The 17,472-nt window shown below is 41.2% G+C and overlaps 1 protein-coding gene across 1 annotated transcript in view; it reads left to right on the top strand.

Annotated features, from left to right (window-relative positions):
- Positions 1 to 17,472, top strand: part of LOC116634600 (coiled-coil domain-containing protein 162-like) — a 56,770-nt gene that overhangs the window by 17,342 nt on the left and 21,956 nt on the right. The window contains exons 5-8 of the mRNA XM_032408096.1: positions 5,057 to 5,286; positions 6,223 to 6,361; positions 7,595 to 7,715; positions 17,039 to 17,148. Of these exons, the coding sequence (XP_032263987.1) occupies positions 5,057 to 5,286; positions 6,223 to 6,361; positions 7,595 to 7,715; positions 17,039 to 17,148 (600 nt within the window). The remainder of the gene's footprint in view (positions 1 to 5,056; positions 5,287 to 6,222; positions 6,362 to 7,594; positions 7,716 to 17,038; positions 17,149 to 17,472) is intronic.

The raw sequence follows: 17,472 nt of genomic DNA, 5'->3' as shown, positions 1-17,472 counted from the left end.
AGAGTTTGAGAAGGATAGATGTTAAATCTTCTTTGAACATTTGGTAGAATTCATCAGTGAAGCTGTCTGGTCTTGGACTTTTGTTTGTTGGGAGGTTTTTGATTACTGATTCAATCTCCTTACTAATAATTGGTCAATTCAGATTTTTTGGTTTTTTTATGATTCAGTCTTTGAAGATTTGTAAGTTCCTAGGCATTTATCTATTTTTCTAGGTTGTCCAATTTATTTGTATGTAATTGTTAGTAATTGTCTCTTATGATCCTCTCTATTTCTGTGGTATCAGTTGTAACTTCTCTTTCATTTCTGATTTTATTTCTTTAAACCCTCACTTTTTTTCTTGGTGAGTCTAGCTACAGGTTTGTCAATTTTGTTTATTTTTTCAAAGAACCAGCACTTCATTGATTTTTTAAAATTATCTTTTTAGTCTCTATGTTATTTATTTCTGCTCTGATATTTATTATTTCCTTCCTTTTACTAACTTGGGCTTTGTTTGTGTCATTTAAAGCCAATGTTTCCTTATTGATTTTTCTGTCTGGACTATCTATTAACTGATACAAGTGGGTGTCAATGTCTCCTACTATTATTGTATTGCTGTCAGTTTCTCCCTTTAGGTCTCTTAATATTTGTTTTATGTTCTTTGGTGCTCCTACATTGGGTGCATATATATTTAGAAATGTTTTATCTTCTTGAGGTTGATTCCTTTATCATTATGTAGTGCCCTTCTTTGTCTTTTATTATAGTCTTTGTTTTAAAGTCTATTTTGTCTAATATGAGCATCAGTACACCAGCTTTCTTTTCATTTCCATTTGCAGGGAATATCTTTTTTCCATCCCTTCACTTTCAGTGTGTGTCCTTACTTATGAAGTGAGTCTCTTATAGGCAGTATATAAAAGTGCCTTGCTTTTCTATCCATTCAGCCACTCTGTGATTTTTTTATTAGAGAATTTAATCTATTTGCATTTATTTTAATTATTGATAGGTAGGTACTTATTGCCATTTTTTTACTTGTTTAGTGACTGTTTTTATAGTTCCTTTCTATTCCTTCCTTCTTCTCTTTCTTTCTTCCCTTCTGGTTGATGACTTTTTTTAGTGTTATGTTTAGATTCTTTTCTCATTTTCTTTTGTGTATTTAATACAAGTTTTTGCTATGTAGTTACTGTAAGGTTCACATATATCATCCTATGTATATAACTGTCTCTTTTAAGTTGATAGCAACTTACATTTGAACATTTTCCAAACACTACATTTTAACTACCACACCCCTTCATGTTTGTTTTTGATGTCACATTTTACATCTTTTTCTTTTATTTATCTCTTAACTAATTATTGTAGTTTTAGTTAATTTTATTTTGTCTTTTAACCTGCATAGTAGCTTTATAAATTAACCCATTACCTTTACTATGTATTTACCTTTTCCAGTGAGATTTTTACTTTTGTATGCTTTTTTGTTGTTGTTGTTGTTGTTAACAATTAGTGCCATTTATTTTCTGCTAAAAAAAGTCCCTTTAACATTTCTTATAAGGCCAGTTTAGGAGTGATGGACTCCCTTAGCTTTTGTCTGGAAAACTCTCTCTCTTCTTCAATTCTGAATGATAACCTTCAGGTAGAGTATTTTTGGCTGGAGGTTTTTTCCTTTCAGTACCTTGAATATATCATGTCACCCTCTTCTGTCCTGCAAAGTTTCTGCTGAGAAATCTGCTGATTATGGTGTTTCCCTTGTATGTAACAATTGGTTTTTCTCTTACTACTTTTAAGATTCTCTCTTTAACTTTTGACACTTTAATTATAATGTGTCTTGGTGTGGATCTCTTTGAGTTCATCTTATTTGGAACTCTCTGGGCTTCCTGGACCTAGATATCTGTTTCCTTCCCTAGGTTAAGGAAGTTTTCAGTCATTATTTCTTCAAATAAGTTTTCTGCCCATTTCTCTTTCTTTTCTCTTTCTGGAACCCCTATAATGCAAATGTTATTCTGTTTGATGTTGTCTCATAGGTCCCTTAAGTTATCTTCATTTTTTAAAATTCCTTTTTCCTTTTGTGGCTCTGTCTGGGTAAATTCCATTGCTTTGCATCTAGCTTGCTGACCCATTCATCTGCTATATAGATAAATAGATAAACATCTGATGTTTAAATGCTCTACTGTATTTTTCAGTTCAGTTATTATATTCTTCAGCTCTGTGGACTCGTGTTTGGTACTTTATTATATTTTCTATCTCATTGTTGAACCCTTACTGTGTTAATCCATTCCTCTCCCAAGTTTGGTAAACATCTTTATGACATTTACCCTAAATTCTTTATCAGGTAGATTACTTATCTCCATATCATTATGGTCTTTTTCTGAGTCTCTCCGTCTTGGAGTGCCCTTGTGTAGCTGATGAAACTTCTCGTTCAACCTTGCCCTAGCTCTTGGTTGTTTCTTGAAACTTTGTGATTGTCTAATCAGCCTGATTTATTATTGATATGTCCTTGTTATTGAGGATGTACCAAGGCCTGTCAGTGTTCCAATGGGAGAAATTTCATTTAGCACCAAGTTTCAGGCTAATCTGAAGCTAGACCCTCAGGCAGCAGCTTTTAAAATATGCAAATATATTGGGGTGCCTGGGTGGCTCAGTAGGTCAAGCATCTGCCTTGGGCTCAGGTCGTGATTGAGCCCCACATCAGGCTCCCTGTTCAGCGGGGAGTCTGCTTATCCCTCTCCCTCTTCTCCTCCCTCCTCACTCTACTCGTGCTCTCTCTCTCTCGCAAATAAATAAATAAAATCTCTTTAAAAATATATGCAAATATAGTTTTGTGCAGCCACAATCATAATCCCTGCTGGCCTCCAGACCAAAAGATCTGAAGATATCCTCTGGGTGACAGTTGCAAAACTTGGGACTCTACGTGAGTGTATAAGCTCTTTCTGGGAGGACTTATTGAGCTGTATCGAGGCATAGGAGGTGCACAAGGATGGTGTCTTCCTGCTTATGTTCTCTGGGAGCATCTCTGTAGCCTCTAGATGTAGGGAAAACCTGAAGCCTGCTCCTTAGGCTGAAGCTGCAGGCTAAGTAAATAGGCTTTTTTCACAGGAAGACAAGGTTGTGCTTCAGTCTGCTGTCTGCCATGCCCTGGAGGGGTGGCCTGCCAGGTGCTGCCTTTCTGACTGTTACTTGCCTTGGAGCTCAGGAATGTCAGCCCCCTTGGCCCCCAGGGCCAGGCAGTCAAGGAGCATCCCCTGTGTGGATTGCATATATCCACTGGCTTTAACTAGGTAGCTGGAGAAGGTAGGGGGTGGGACACTCTCTCCAGCTTCAGAAAGGCAGCAGGAAAATGTCTTGACTGCACGTGCCTGGGGGCTTCAGGAATGCAGCAGGAGGAAGGAATGTCCTGTCTGTGTGCACATTCTGGCTTTAGGCTGAGAGCAGGAAAGTGCTGGGACTGCTCACAGTTGCCAGCCCCATCCAGTGAGTGCAGGAGTCTTGCAACCCCCTGTGCTCAGCAGCTTTAGCTAAGGTGTGGGAGAATGCTACTACTGCTTGCTCTTGCCTACCCCAGCTAGGGGGCAGGGAAGCGTTGCAACTGGCTCCCGCTCTGGCTCCAGCAAGGCAGCCAGTGCCCCTGCTTGTCTTAGCAAGGTGGTGGTAGGAGGGTTTTGCATCTGAGTTCGCTCACCTGTGCTAGCAGGGTAAGCGGAGGGTGAAATATTGGCATCTGCCAGTGACGTCCCCCATCTCTGGGGAGAGTTCATCTGCCCCTCCCCTCCATTTGCTTTTAGATTAGCCAGTAAATCTCCTTCACGTATAGTCTAGGTGCTTTTCAAACTGTTATTTTTTTGCTGGGTCTTCAGGTTTGAAACTGCACACAAACCCTTTAAAAGGGGCATCTTGGGGCTTTTTGAGCAGAGGGGGCTACATGGCCCGTAGGCTGCCCCCTCCCTGTCACCATGCTCAGCCTTGCTCTGTTGAATATTTTCCGTCACTCCGTAAAGTTTTATTTGATGAAAGGTTTCCTGAGGATAAAACAAATCTGGAAATCTTGAGTTAGCTGCTTAGCGAAGAGGTAGGCTACTTGAGGGGCTGTCAGCTGTGTGCAAGGCTGTGGGCTCTCCCTGGGTCTGGCTTGCCAACCCCACCTCTGACCAACCCTCCTTCTGGCAGCGGTGCCTTTCTGTAGATACGTTACTAGCACTGAGCCAGTTACACTACGTGGGTGTTCTTCCTGTTCTGAGCCAGGAAACTTGAGTATCTGAGGTGCTGTTACCTGAATGTTCTCTGAGGCCCTTCTTGCCATAACATCATGATCCAGGTTTACCATCTTCGTCTGCAAAGCAATGCTCCTTTTTCTGTGACTGAGACCCTGTCATCAGGGTGAGGGCCTGGATGCAGGTCCTCGTTTTGTCTGTCGCTCTCTGGGTGATTCTGGCCCTCCTCACACTCTGGCTGCAGGAGAGGGGGACCTGAAAACCTCGTTCCCTCCACATCCTCCAGGGCTCGGAGCAGCCCCTCAACAAACACTGATTTAGGGAAAGTACCAATGAACAAATAAACAAATCATAATTCTAAGGGAAAATTGCCTGTTGAATAATAAATTCAAATTAAGAGACATGTAAACTTTTAAAGGATGGGAGAAGGAATAGGAGATAAGATAAACTTACGTTTCCATTTCCTTATCCATAAAACAATAAAATCCCTAATCTGAGGTTATATTACAGCCCTACCGTGATGGGGAATTAAATCTCAAGTGTGTTGAAGGGCACTTTCCAGAATGCAGAGGCTAAACATGAAAGGCTCAATTTTTCAAAGGCAGGTAAAATGTTAGTACCCAAGTAAAAGAGTTTTTTAAATGAGTGATTCAAGACTCAAGCAGAAAGCTGAAATGGAGACATTTCCCTCTTTTCGGTATCCTATGTATTTGGAAAGGATGCTTACCCTTTCTAAGCTCTAACTGTGCTGTAAGCCCATGAATCATTCCTCCTGGGGAAAATAGGCCTTCTCCAAAATGTTCGTTCTGCATGGGCTATATGTAAAAGTTATCCTATATTGATCTATGATTAATAAGGAAGAATTTCTGCAATGCTTTCAGGCAGATTTGTCCAGAGTGCCAGGATTCAGAAGTCCATTCCAAAGCAGCCCAAAAGCCTCCAGGCTGCTGAGGGGCCCATGCAATGCAGTGATGTCCCTTGCTTTCTTGAGATCATTTCTGGTGCTGTGGAAGCAGCTGGAAGTGCTAAAGGAGCACTGGGGCCGACTCAAACTGCAAGGCCAGGACAGCGATTCTGTCTCCTTCCACAAACAGTTCTCAGAACTCTACGGGTGAGTGTTGCTGAGGTGGAAATTTTTGTGAAATGAGTGGAATCTGGGGTCTGATAAATTCCTCCCCTTACTCTGAGGGTGAGATTTGGTCCATAATCCTGGTGCGCCCAGCCCCACTGAGTGCAGAGGAAGCTGGGCAATGTGTCCTATAACCAGCGCTTTACAGGAAAAGTTGGGTTCTGTTGACTGCAGGGGCAGTGCCGGGTTCCACTAAGGAACACTGTGTATCATTTACCTAGAGTTCTGTCTCTGGGAACTTGAGCTTCTCAAGTGTCCCCATGGTGCTGACTCTTCAGCCTTTTTAGTTCATAGGATCCCAGTGAGCACTGGGTAGGGGGATGCTGCTGCTGTAAACTAGTCCCCATTTTCAGCCCCATTAGACCCAAGTGTTGAGTCTCTGAGAGCTTCATGAATTGCCGCCAGAGGTATAATGTGGTGCAACATGAGGTTTTAGGTCTGTGGGATGGTGGGGTGTTTTCACAGCTTCAGGCTCTAGCTAGGATGACTTAGCTGGCAGGAAAGACATGTTGCTTCTGCCATGTGTCTGTTATCAAACAAGCATTCACTAAGCATCCACTCACCATCCGACCTTACTGGGCACAAGAAGGTTCTCTTTGGTGGCATAGTCCCATTAGTCTATCTTACAAGTTATTACAGTCAACTTCCCTGGTAACTAGGGAATGAGAGAACTTGTCAATATTTTGAAGAATGAAGACTGAAGTTATATGTACCCAATGGGAGAAGGCCTCAGGATTTAATATTGACTAAGGGAGTGGCAACTGTGGTAAAATTAGATGTCAATGTGAGTGACTGTAATGGGTTGGGAGGTTTATACGTGATGGCAGAAAACAGAACGTGAATGAAAATGATTGTCAGAGAATCTGAATAGGAAAAAAATATGTTTGTTTGCTAATTTCTGTCTCTCTTCTTCAATAGAACTGACATTCTCTACCCCAGCATGAAAGCTATAGCTAGGCAGATGGGGAAAGAAGATGAATTCGAAGGTATTATAATAAGTAGCCGGTCTATTCTTCCCCCCAAAGGAGCTTCAGAAATTGAAATAAAAACTCAGCAGGTATGCAGGAACTATTTTGAATGTGACTTTGAAATTTTGCTTTATGGCATAAGCATGTAAAACTACAGGTACACCCAAGTGGCATTTTTTTCTAAGACATTAAGTGGAGATTGAAGGTATGTAAATCATTGAACAGACTCAGAGGGAACTAAGTATTTAAAAGCACGTAGAGCTTTGATTATGCAAATAACTATCCCTAATACTTCCATTTTGTAAGTCTAGATCTTCGTATTTTGATTTTCCTCTAATTAAGGTAGACTACCACAAAAAAAGAGACTATGATAGAGAACATACTAACATCTTAAACTTAAAATCTAGCACGCAATTATCCACTCCCTCCAACACACACACACCCATGAAAATGGATTATTCAAAATAGCTCCTGTGATTGTTTTTCTGAGAATAAGACAACATGATTTACACACTAGTCCATTTGGTGTGCTAGATGTGAGAGGTTGTTTTTCCAACTGTTTGTTCACCTTGGTCCTGGGACAGAGTCTCCACATGGCTGTGTTCCCTTGTGTCTGTAACAGGCAAGGCTGTGTTCTCCTTGTTACTGTAACAGGCAAGCAAAATTCTAGCTGTTTGAGTGTCAATGGACAGATTCTCGTCCCCTGAAGATCAAGAATTCAGTGGCAATCTGCCCCCCACCCCCACAACACACACACACACCCCAGTCCCAAGCCCATTGCTTACCCTTCTGAGCCCTGGTTCTCTCTTGTACCTGGGGTCCTGTGACAGGGAGAAACATGGGCTCTACAAGCATAATGGGTAAAGTAAGGGCTCATGGTTATTGGGAGAGTTTTCTCCTGGTCATGTTTGGAATTTTAAATCTTCTCATGAAATCCTCCTTGATATCTAAATTGAGTTTCAGGCCCAGGGGTTTCTCTTGTAATGACATCTCATGAAATTCCTGACCACATTTAAGAGACCCCCAAAACACATGAGGTCACCTCAGACATTGAGCACTTTGCAATTTATCACGACTTGGTAAATAAGGGTTGTATTTTATCAACTGGGATGTGGGCCAGGAAGAAAAGATGTTGGTCTCCAGAGAGGTATATCTACCCTTGCAGAAGCACTTGGAAACCCAAGAAAGGAACCCTTCCTTCTTCCCTGAGAGAGAGTAGCTGAAGGACAGGACCTAGCCCCAGACCCTTCTGCAGGAATTTGACTTAGGAGCTCAGAGTATAAGCTGAATGTAGAAAGTGACTCTCAAACTTCTTATTCTAGCTTCAGAAACTTCTGGAAAATCTTGAAATTCATATGATCCAAGAAGTATTAAGAAAAGTTAACAGAGAGATAGCACTAGTGGTATCAGAAAAATCCAAGGAGCAGTGTGCTCTCCCTACAGGTAAAGTATGTTTATTTTATTACTTCACAAAACAGCATTTTTTTTTCCTAATTATAAAAGCAATCCATGTATCATTTTCATTGTAAAAAAAGTATCATAATGTCCAGAAAATGATATAAAAATTACTTTTTAACACCTTGGCCTAGAGAGAACTATTAACACTTTGATATATTTCCTTCTACTTAAAGTCTTTTAAATAGAAAACATTTGTTAAGTTCAGTCTCAACTCTGCTAGTTAACTCATAACTGAAATAAAGTTAAAATGGGTAAAACACATAAGCTTTTCTTATTTGTAATATATTTAAGTGTATATATATATATATATATACACACATATATATGACATATATGTCAAAATCTTACAAATACATGTATTGGGGGTGGGAAGGCAATCAAAATTATTTCCTTTCATCTGAAGTCTAAAGTCAGGCTCACTTCACGGACATGTGATCAGTGCACTTACATAGGACCCAGGAGTACTTGGGGTTTAATGCTCTATGGGTACCATCTTGAAACTCTTGATTTTAACTTAGAATTTGTGTTTTGTAACTGGAATTCAGTGAGTCCATGGAGCATGCACCAAGGACTTGGAGCCTTTGCCTTACACACAGTTCCACTTCTTACTGCCTCCCTGCCTTGCCAGGAGGGGTTCTCAGCTGCCTACTCATCTGCTCTCTGGCACCCTAGGATCCCCTAACCTCCCCCTCAGCATCCCCATCCAGCAATTGCTGCCACCATCTTCAAGAGGAAGATCAGGATATGTGTACCTAGTAGTATCTCAAGGACCCTAGTCTGGCAACATCATGGTACATCTGATGGGTGACTCAGTGGGAGCAAGCCTATTGCCTATCCTTAGATTTGTACAATATCCCGGGATGGAGGTTACAATATCCTTGGGCTTGCCTGTCCACAGTGGGCCCATGGGAAGGAAAGCTGCCTGGCTCAACTTCTCTGCCCCTGGCCAGGACATGGGGCTGCCGCCCAGCACCTGCATATACACTCATGCTTCCGGTCACAGGGTGGAGCCCCTGGGTGCCTGGGAGGGTCGTACTTGCCTTGCGAGCATTCCTGTGCCTGAGGAGTACAACATTAAAAATGAATAAAAACACCATGACAGGTCAAGAAAGAGACTGCAGAAGAAAGAAAACACTATATTTTAGTACCTATAGTGGTGCTTTTTTCCTCTACTTTTTGAATAAGAAGCCCTGCATTTTTATTTTGCCCAGGGTGTCCTAGATTATGTAGCTGGTCCTGTCTGAACTTCAGTGTCTACTCCTGACTCCTACTAATTCTGTAGGAAAAATCCACAGCCTTTAAATGACGGAGAAGTTGTTTGACTAGGAAACTAAATTAGATTTTCCTTTTGAGACAAAGTCCACAGATATTGTAATGTGCATTAATAATCTACGTCCTCACCTAAGATATTGTCATTTTTCTCAGTGCTTCGAGTAACTGAATTCTGTAAACAGGGCTTTGGGAAAAGGCTATGCAGTGAGAGGGCAAGCCACTTCTCAGCTGGGGATGTCACCAGAGAGCTAAACGTCACCAGAGAGCTAAGTGAGGTTGAACTTCAATTACAGAGCATTTAACAAGACACAAAGCACTTGTTGTCTGTGCTGTGTTTGCTGCATCCAGGTGGCTCCCTTCGAGTCTTGGGAGAAAATCCACAGGCATGCAGCAGGTGCAACCATCTGCATGTTTCAGGCTGTGGTTTAATGAGACACCAGGATGGTGGGGGAAGGGAGGAAGCATTTTTGTTTTGAGGTTCTGCTGTGTGTCCCCTGGTGCAGGGTGCTTGTCAGCTGTGCTTGGAGGGAGCCGTCAGTAAGAGGCTGGTGGGAGTCAGGCAGAGGGGAGGGGTAGAGTTATTGTTAATGGTGGTAAGGTTGATATTACCAAAACTTACTTTGGCTAGAGTATACTGGCCAATTCTAAGCTCTTGTTCAGATTCTATACTCATGACTTTTAAAACAAATGCCAATAGTGAAGGTGTTTTGTTATTGTTGGTTTTGTTTTTGGTCTGTTAAGCATGACTCAATGTGGGTGTCCTCCTGTAGTGAGTTACTCCAGGGCAAGTGATGGAGTCCCCGCTGTGTGCCAGGGGTGCTTTTATAGACATTTCTTCAGTGTAGTCTTTCTGAGACCTGTGGACCGGGAACCTTCAAAGAAGGCAATAAAACCTTGGAATCCCCACCCACCTACTGTGCATCTCAGCAGCAAGAAGCCACCATAGTGGATGGGGCTTCCAACAGGGGCTGCTTTGTCATGCAGAGACTACCTTTTGTGGCGAAGGTTAGCTTGGCACTATGAGTTTCTAAAGAGGGAGTTGGGAATGGAGAGTATTGAGACCCAGGGGACATCCCAAGCTCTTGTCCTTCCCTCAGGGTCTTCTCTGTCCCTGTTGGCCAACTCTGGTGTCTACATTTATTACCAGCCAGAAAGAAACCCTCCAATACTTCTCGGTCTCCTCCCTCCTTCCCACCTTGTCTTGGAGCTTCATCTTCTTGTATAACTTCTGAAGGGGTTTCCAATTTATCAGTGACCATCTGAAAATGTGGCAGCCACACCTGGTCCAGTGCTAGTTTGCCGGAACTGAACTGGTGCTCCCCTGAGAACTTTAAAAATTTGCTCCAGACATCCTTGTTAAGTCTCAGGGCTTGGCTTAGCAGAGAGTTGGGCTCCATGGATTCAAAAAGTCTCTGCTATTCCCCATATTTGACATTTTGGCATTGAAGTAATTCTTAATTGACTTTCTCAATTTCTCTGAGCATTTATAAGGTCAGCAATCTCCAGAGTGGAGTGCCTATATCTCAGGGGTGTGGGAAGAAAATATTAGAGCTTCTAAATAGATTAAATCCATATATAAGAAGTCACATGTCACACTCTACACTGAGGTGTCCCGAAATGACCACTTTGAGGCAATCCACAAGCAAGCACTAAGAATTAGTGGAGACACTTCTAATCCTGGTACATGCTTATTGTCAGCCACATTATGAGGTTAAAAAGATAACCACATCTGAAAAGAAGTCAGACAAAAAAATTTAAAAGGTCAAGAAAACTCTTAGGAATGTAGATTGAGATCCATTCTCATTGTTGATGAGCTTCACCCTAAGCATATCCTGCTATACAATATTAGCCAGTGATAGTATTGTAGGTAGTTAGAAATACATAAATATACACATGTTAATAGTGAGTGGACAAAAATGTTTTGTTTGAGGGAAGCATAATCCAAACACTTAGGAGAGCATGGTCAAGGCCAGCCTTCCCAGCAGTGTGCCCTAGAACACCAGTTTCTTAACATGTTAGTGCAGTGGTTCTCTCCATCACCCTGTACTAACAGACTCACGGGCTACCTGATGCTTTCCGTTCCCTTGGTAACACAAGCTGGCAAAATACTCACTGATCACAGTCTTTGCGTTACCTATGTTTGCCTAGTATCATTGATCATTGTTTGCTCCAAACCTGTTCATGCCAGTTTTGCTTATCATTGTGTTTGAGTAATTTAATTAAGTATTATTTAAACTAATGACATAGGAGTACAAAAAGAGATCGAAATGGATAAACTGTGGTACATCCAGTCAATGGAATAATATTTAATGCTAAAAAGAAATGAGCTATCCAACCATGAAAAGACATGGATAAAAATGTCTATTACCGAAGCAAAAGAAACCAACCTGAAAAGACTACATATTGTATGATTCCAAATATATGACTTTCAAGAAAAGGCAGAACAATGGAGACAGCAAAAAGATCAGTGGTTGCCAAGGGTTTAGAGGGGAAAGAAGGATTAACAGGCAGAATACAGAGGATTTTTAAGGTAGCAAAGCTATTCTGTATGATAGTATAATAGTGGAGAGATGCCAATTATACATTCGTCAAACCCATAGTTTCACCAAGAGTGAACCGTAATGTAAACTATGGACTTTGGGTGATAATGACATGTTAGTGTATGCTCATCAGTTGTAACAGACACACCACACTGGTGTAGGATGTTGATAGTTGGGGAGGCTGTGTGTTGGGGGTAGAGAGGGCAGGGAATATGTGGGAACTCTCTGTACTATCTGCTCAATTTTTCTATGAACTTAAAACTGCCCTAAAAAGATGATACATTTGGATTGTTCCATTGTCTTCTAGTTTTCTTTCCATAAAAAGAAAGAAACAAGCAAACCAATAAAACCACATACTAGAAAACCACACAATGTGTTATGGTTTCTAGAAGAAAGATAGTACAGAACTCCAATGAGTGGGTGCATACAAAGAAAAGGCCTAAGTTCTATGTTAGAAAATTGGCAAATGTTTGTATATTTTTAAGTTAAATAAAATGTTTAAGATACTGCAAGTCATTTTTTTAAAGCATTCTCTGGTTTAACAGACTTCTTTTGATTAACAAACCAACTCTTAGTCTTGATTGCAAGGAAAGGACTTCTACTGTGTTTTGCAAGGGTTGGGGGGCAGGGGGGAAGCTTTTGTTTATTTGTTTTTTGCCAAAACAAGTTTGGGAAACTTGTGGTAAATAATGTTAAAAAGGTTTCTTTGCTCCAGGCCTTCTCAGAGCCTTTACTATCATAGTGTGCACTATAAAGTTCCAAAAGAGAGTGTATGAAATATTCTTTATTTTTTAAAAATTTTTTATTTAAATTCAAGTTAGTTAACGTATAGTGTATTATTAGGTTCAGGGTAGAGTTTAGTGATTCATCAGTTACATATAACACCCAGGGCTCATTACATCAAGTGTCCTCCTTAATGCCCATCACCCAATTACCCCATCCCCCCACCCACTGTAATGTTCTTTAAATTTATTTAACCACAGAACACTTTTCTCCCCTCATGAGTATCTATCATCCACTCAAGGGACTAGTGTTCTGGGGAGCAGTTTGAGAAACACAGGAGTAGAAAATACATACATACATACATATGCTTGAAGCAATAAGGTTCCAACCTACCCACCTTCTGGGGACCCCTGGCTGGTCAGGAGAATGTTGGTTGGCAGTTGGATGCCTTCAAGTTTCAGTTCTGCTCAGCTCAGGACCCAGGAGCCACTTAGGCAGAGGCTAGTGGTTGTGTTAGAGAAGTGAAATGCTATGAAACCAAAATGCCTTTCCTAGAGGGAGGAGGCTGACTAGAGGGTAGGGAGAGTGTTCATAGAGGGAGAGAGGGGAAGTGGTTTGGCCACCAGGAAGTCAAAGTTTCCTCCAGTCAAAGGACCTGGGAACAGAGGGAGAGGAAAGAACAAAACGCTAATTTAACCTCCAGTGTGCTGTCTCCTTCCCACCTCCATGCTGCTGTCTAAAACTGCTTCAGCTTAAAGACGCCATGACCACACACACACACACACACACACACACACACACTGAAAATGAGACCCATTTGGAGACCACAAACTCCACTTGGCCAGGAATTACTTCTCTTGGATGAATTCAACTCTCCCTGGCTTCCCCTTACTCCTGCCTACAGAAGTACTTGCATGTTTGAACTTGAACTCATGAGGAAGAAGTATGGTGGGAAGATTTCCCAGCACTTTGGTAAAATACTTAATACTTCCCCTTCAGCTGAAAAAAAAAAAAAAAAATACGTCCCCTTCAGCTGAGCCCAGAGCTAAACCCTAAAACCACCCCTGTGGGCATTTGCCAGGTGATGGCCCCCAAACCAGAAGTGTGTGGCAGATGTGGTCCCTCGCCAGGCTTTTCTGTGAGCCAGAGACCTACCGCTAATGTACCCTGGAAAAAGTATCCAATTTCTTGTCTGAAAATTTTCTGAAATATACATGAGCTCTGTTTTGTCAAAGCTTAGACTTAACAAAAAGTCTTAAACGTCTTAAGAAGTGTGAACTTCTAGGCACATTAACTCTATTGGATTTTCCACGTCAACTATGCCAGGACAGTGGTATTATGTCTACTCACCTTTATTATCCTAAAGGAAAAACAAAGTCAGATTTCTGTTTATGATGGAAAGTATCCAACTGTGGAATTCTGGAACCCCAGAATTTTCAAAATCAGGACCACCCAATAAATAAGATAATTGCAAGGGGCTCCTGCTCTGTCAAAGCCACATTTCTGAGAGGATTGTGCTGGATGCTTCCCCTTGTGTGCACCACTTCTCCTGTCAGAAAAAATGAAAGTATGAGTAGGAAATCACATCTGAAATTAGAAACAGCTGGGGACAGGGAGTAGCCCTGTGTGTACTCTTGCTGTGGCCAGCACCCCCACAGAAAAGGGAGTGGGGCAGGGCTTGGCTTCTACCTCTGACTCCATAGGTTTCTCTTTGTTTCCAGACTCCCCTGGGGCCATGCACAAGGAAGTAGACCGTACCCAACATAATTAAACATACACATGCACAACTTGCTCTCCCATATGGAAGTTAAAGAGTGTTGATATATTTACACAGCTCCAGCACTGTCATATTAAGTTTTGATTTTTTTAACAGCTAATACATTTACCTGATTCAAAACTCAAAACAATATAAAAATATATGTGTTTAGAGATCTCATTGCCACTACTGACCCCCTTTTGTCGCCCCATGTAAACATTTTGGTTAGTTTTTTAAATATATACTATCAATGCTTCTTTATGCATATACTAATTCATTCTTTTATCCAATATCTGTTTACTGAGCACCTAGTATGTGCCATACTACTATATTTTAGGCCCTGTTTGGGGGATACATCCTTACTTTCATGGAGCAAAACTCCTTACTCTTGTGGATTTTATCATCTAGAAGGGGATAGGCAGATAATAAGCAATAAACAGAAGAAATAAGAAAATAATGGAGTAAGGAGGATGGTGGTGTGGAAGTTTGAAGCAGGCACATTGCAATTTTAAATAGGGTGGTCAGGATAGACTTCATGGAGAAAGTGACACATTGAGCAAAGTTTGAAGGTGATGAGGGAGTTAGATACTATGGGGGTATCTGGGCAGACAGATAAACAGACAAAAGAACAGCCCATCCAGAAGAACAGCCCACACAGAGGACCTAAGTACCTACCATGTTTATGGAACAGAAAGATCCAAGTGTGGCTGGAGTGGAGAGAGTGAGGGAGAGTAGTAGGAAATGAAACCAGAGAGGAAGAGTGAAAAGAGGACGGATCATTTAGGGCCTACTCTTAGTGTTTACTCTGAACGTAATGGGGAGCCTGTCCCAGATTTTGAGTGACATGATCTGACATATTTTATTTTATTTTATTTTATTTTTATTCTAAAAGATGTATTTATTCATTTGAGGGGGAGAGGGGCAGAGGGAAGGGGGGAGAGAGACTCTCAAGCAGACTCCCTGCTGACCATGGAGCCCAACTCGGGGCTAGATCTCACAACCCTGAGATCATGACCTGAGCCAAAATTAAGAGTCCGATGCTTAACCGATTGAGCCACCCAGGTGCTCCTGATCTGACATATTTTAATGGAATCTCTCTGGCTGCTGTTTGAGAATGGACTGTGAAGGAAAAAGGGTGGAAGAAGGGAGAGGCTACTTTGGAGGCTACTGTAATAATCTGAGCATGGGGAGATGGTGGCTCAAACAAGGTTGGGAGCAGTGGAAGTATTACATGGTCAGATTCAAGGCATATTATTGAAGTAACCACTAATGGATTGTGTATTGGGTGTGGGAGAAAGAGAAGAGTCCATGATAACTCCAAGATTTTTGACCCGAGAAACTGGGAAAATAGAATTGCCATCAGCTGAGAAGGCAAGTTAGGGAGGGAAGATCAAGAATTTATTTATGCCCAAATGACATTTAAAATGCCTTTTAGACATCCAAGAAGAGATTCCAGGTGACTTTTGGATCTAAATTTGAAGGTTGTGAGCATATGGATGATGTTTAGCCATGAGACTAAATGAAATAGCCAAGGGAGTGAATGTAGATAGAAAAAAGGAGGTGAACCAAGGGCTGAGTCTGAGGACAGTTAATATTAAGAGCTGGAGGTGGGGAGGGGAAAAGGAGAACCAGCAAAAGGGACCTAGAGGGAACAAACAGCAAGAAGAAAACTAGGACAGAGTGGTATCCCAATGTCTAGTGATGAAAGTTTCTCAAGCAGGAGGAATGTGACAAATTATGTGACATGCTTCTGGTAGTCAAGTAAAATGAATGTTTTTAGTCATGTTGAGGTCACTGGTACTTAATACAAAATCAGTTTCAGGGAAGCTGTGGGGGAAAAAGCAGGTCAGTAGGCTTAAGAAGGATTTTGAGAGAAGTCACAGACAGTAAAGATAGGCCTTTCTTTCTGAGAGTTTTGCAAAAAAAAGGGGGGGAGCAAAGGAATGAAACAATAGCTGACAGGGGCAGTGGGGTTAAGAGACGGATGGGAGAAATAATGTGTGATATTGTGAAAGACCGAGGAAAGAGGGGAGAAGTGATACTGGAGAATGCTGTATTTCTGGAGTGATAATCTTGAATAGGCTTGAGGGGATAGCTCCTCCTTTATTGTATTTATCACATCTTTCTTATGAAAGATGAGAATAACTTTATATTCACTGTTCCTCACCTGGCGTTTTTCACATAATAAACTCTGGTTCTTTCCATATCAATACATGGAGAAGGTTCTTTTTTATAGCTGCATACTATTCCATTGGAAGGATATACCACAATTTATGTGTTGCTTCCAAGCTACTGCTGTCCTAAACAATGTTACTCTGAATAACTGTGTATATGCCTCATCTCATATGTCAGCCTCTTGCTACTTCAATCCATAGTCTGTCAGCTCTCAACATTTCTAGTCTATGACTATAAATATAATAGCTCTTCATTTCTTTCTTTCTTTTTTAAGATTTTATTTATTTATTTGACAGAGAGAGAGACAGCGAGAGAGGGAACACAAGCAGGGGGAGTGGGAGAGGGAGAAGCAGGCTTCCCACTGAGCAGGAAGCCCAATGAGGGGCTTGATCCCAGGATCCTGGGATCATGACCTGAGCTGAAGGCAGATGCTTAATGACTGAGCCACCCAGGCGCCCCGCTCTTCATTTATTTCTGTTAGTTGTGTTAGGCCAAAATAATTGTTCAGATATATGTAGGGACTTAATGAAAATAGATATGTTGGATCAACAATAACATTTGACTCGGGATTTTTAGTTATGATAACAGAATATTGTTCACTGGGCTTCAGAGGTACTTTTCCAAATCTTTTCATTAGGAATCTTGTTAGAGATCTTCCTTATTCCTATGTTCTGGAGGATTCTGTGACCTCAACCAACTCCTCCCCTGCCCCTGCCTCACCCATTAGTTTTTGCGTATTTGGAAATAACAGTTTCTTGTGTCCAGTGTTATGTCTCAGAGAGTAGCCATTAATTGTTGTTTAATGTTTCATGATACTAGCATTGGTGTGTTTCTCCCCCTAGACCTTTGGAAGCACCATGTCATGAAAGAAAACTTTTCTGTTAGCAGACCACAGATAGTTGAAAAATTTAAACAGAGATTAATGGAAAATTACCAGGATGGTGGACTAGAGGTATGTATTGAAAGTTAGTCATTTTAGAGTGTGTTTTTTTTGTAACAGAAACCCAAACAAGGAAGACTTTCCCTTTAACACATTTCCTAATGCTTCCCTTACTCCCTTAGAATAAAGATATGAATTCTGAGGCTTAACTCAAAGTAGTAATCACTTGTTATCATTTTAATTTTGGAAAAAGATTGATTTCTAATAAATTATGGGAGAGAAATTAGAATATGCATGTTGGCTAATTTCAGATTTGGCCAGTTTTTTAAAGTAACCTTGGAGTTTGTTGATGAATAAGTTGTTTTTAGCAACATTTCCTGTGTTGATTTTTTATTT

The sequence above is a fragment of the Phoca vitulina genome, unplaced genomic scaffold (assembly GCF_004348235.1).
Source record: "Phoca vitulina isolate PV1807 unplaced genomic scaffold, GSC_HSeal_1.0 scaffold9, whole genome shotgun sequence".
NCBI classification, from domain to species: Eukaryota; Metazoa; Chordata; class Mammalia; order Carnivora; family Phocidae; genus Phoca; species Phoca vitulina.
This window is presented reverse-complemented; position numbering and strand designations above follow the sequence as displayed.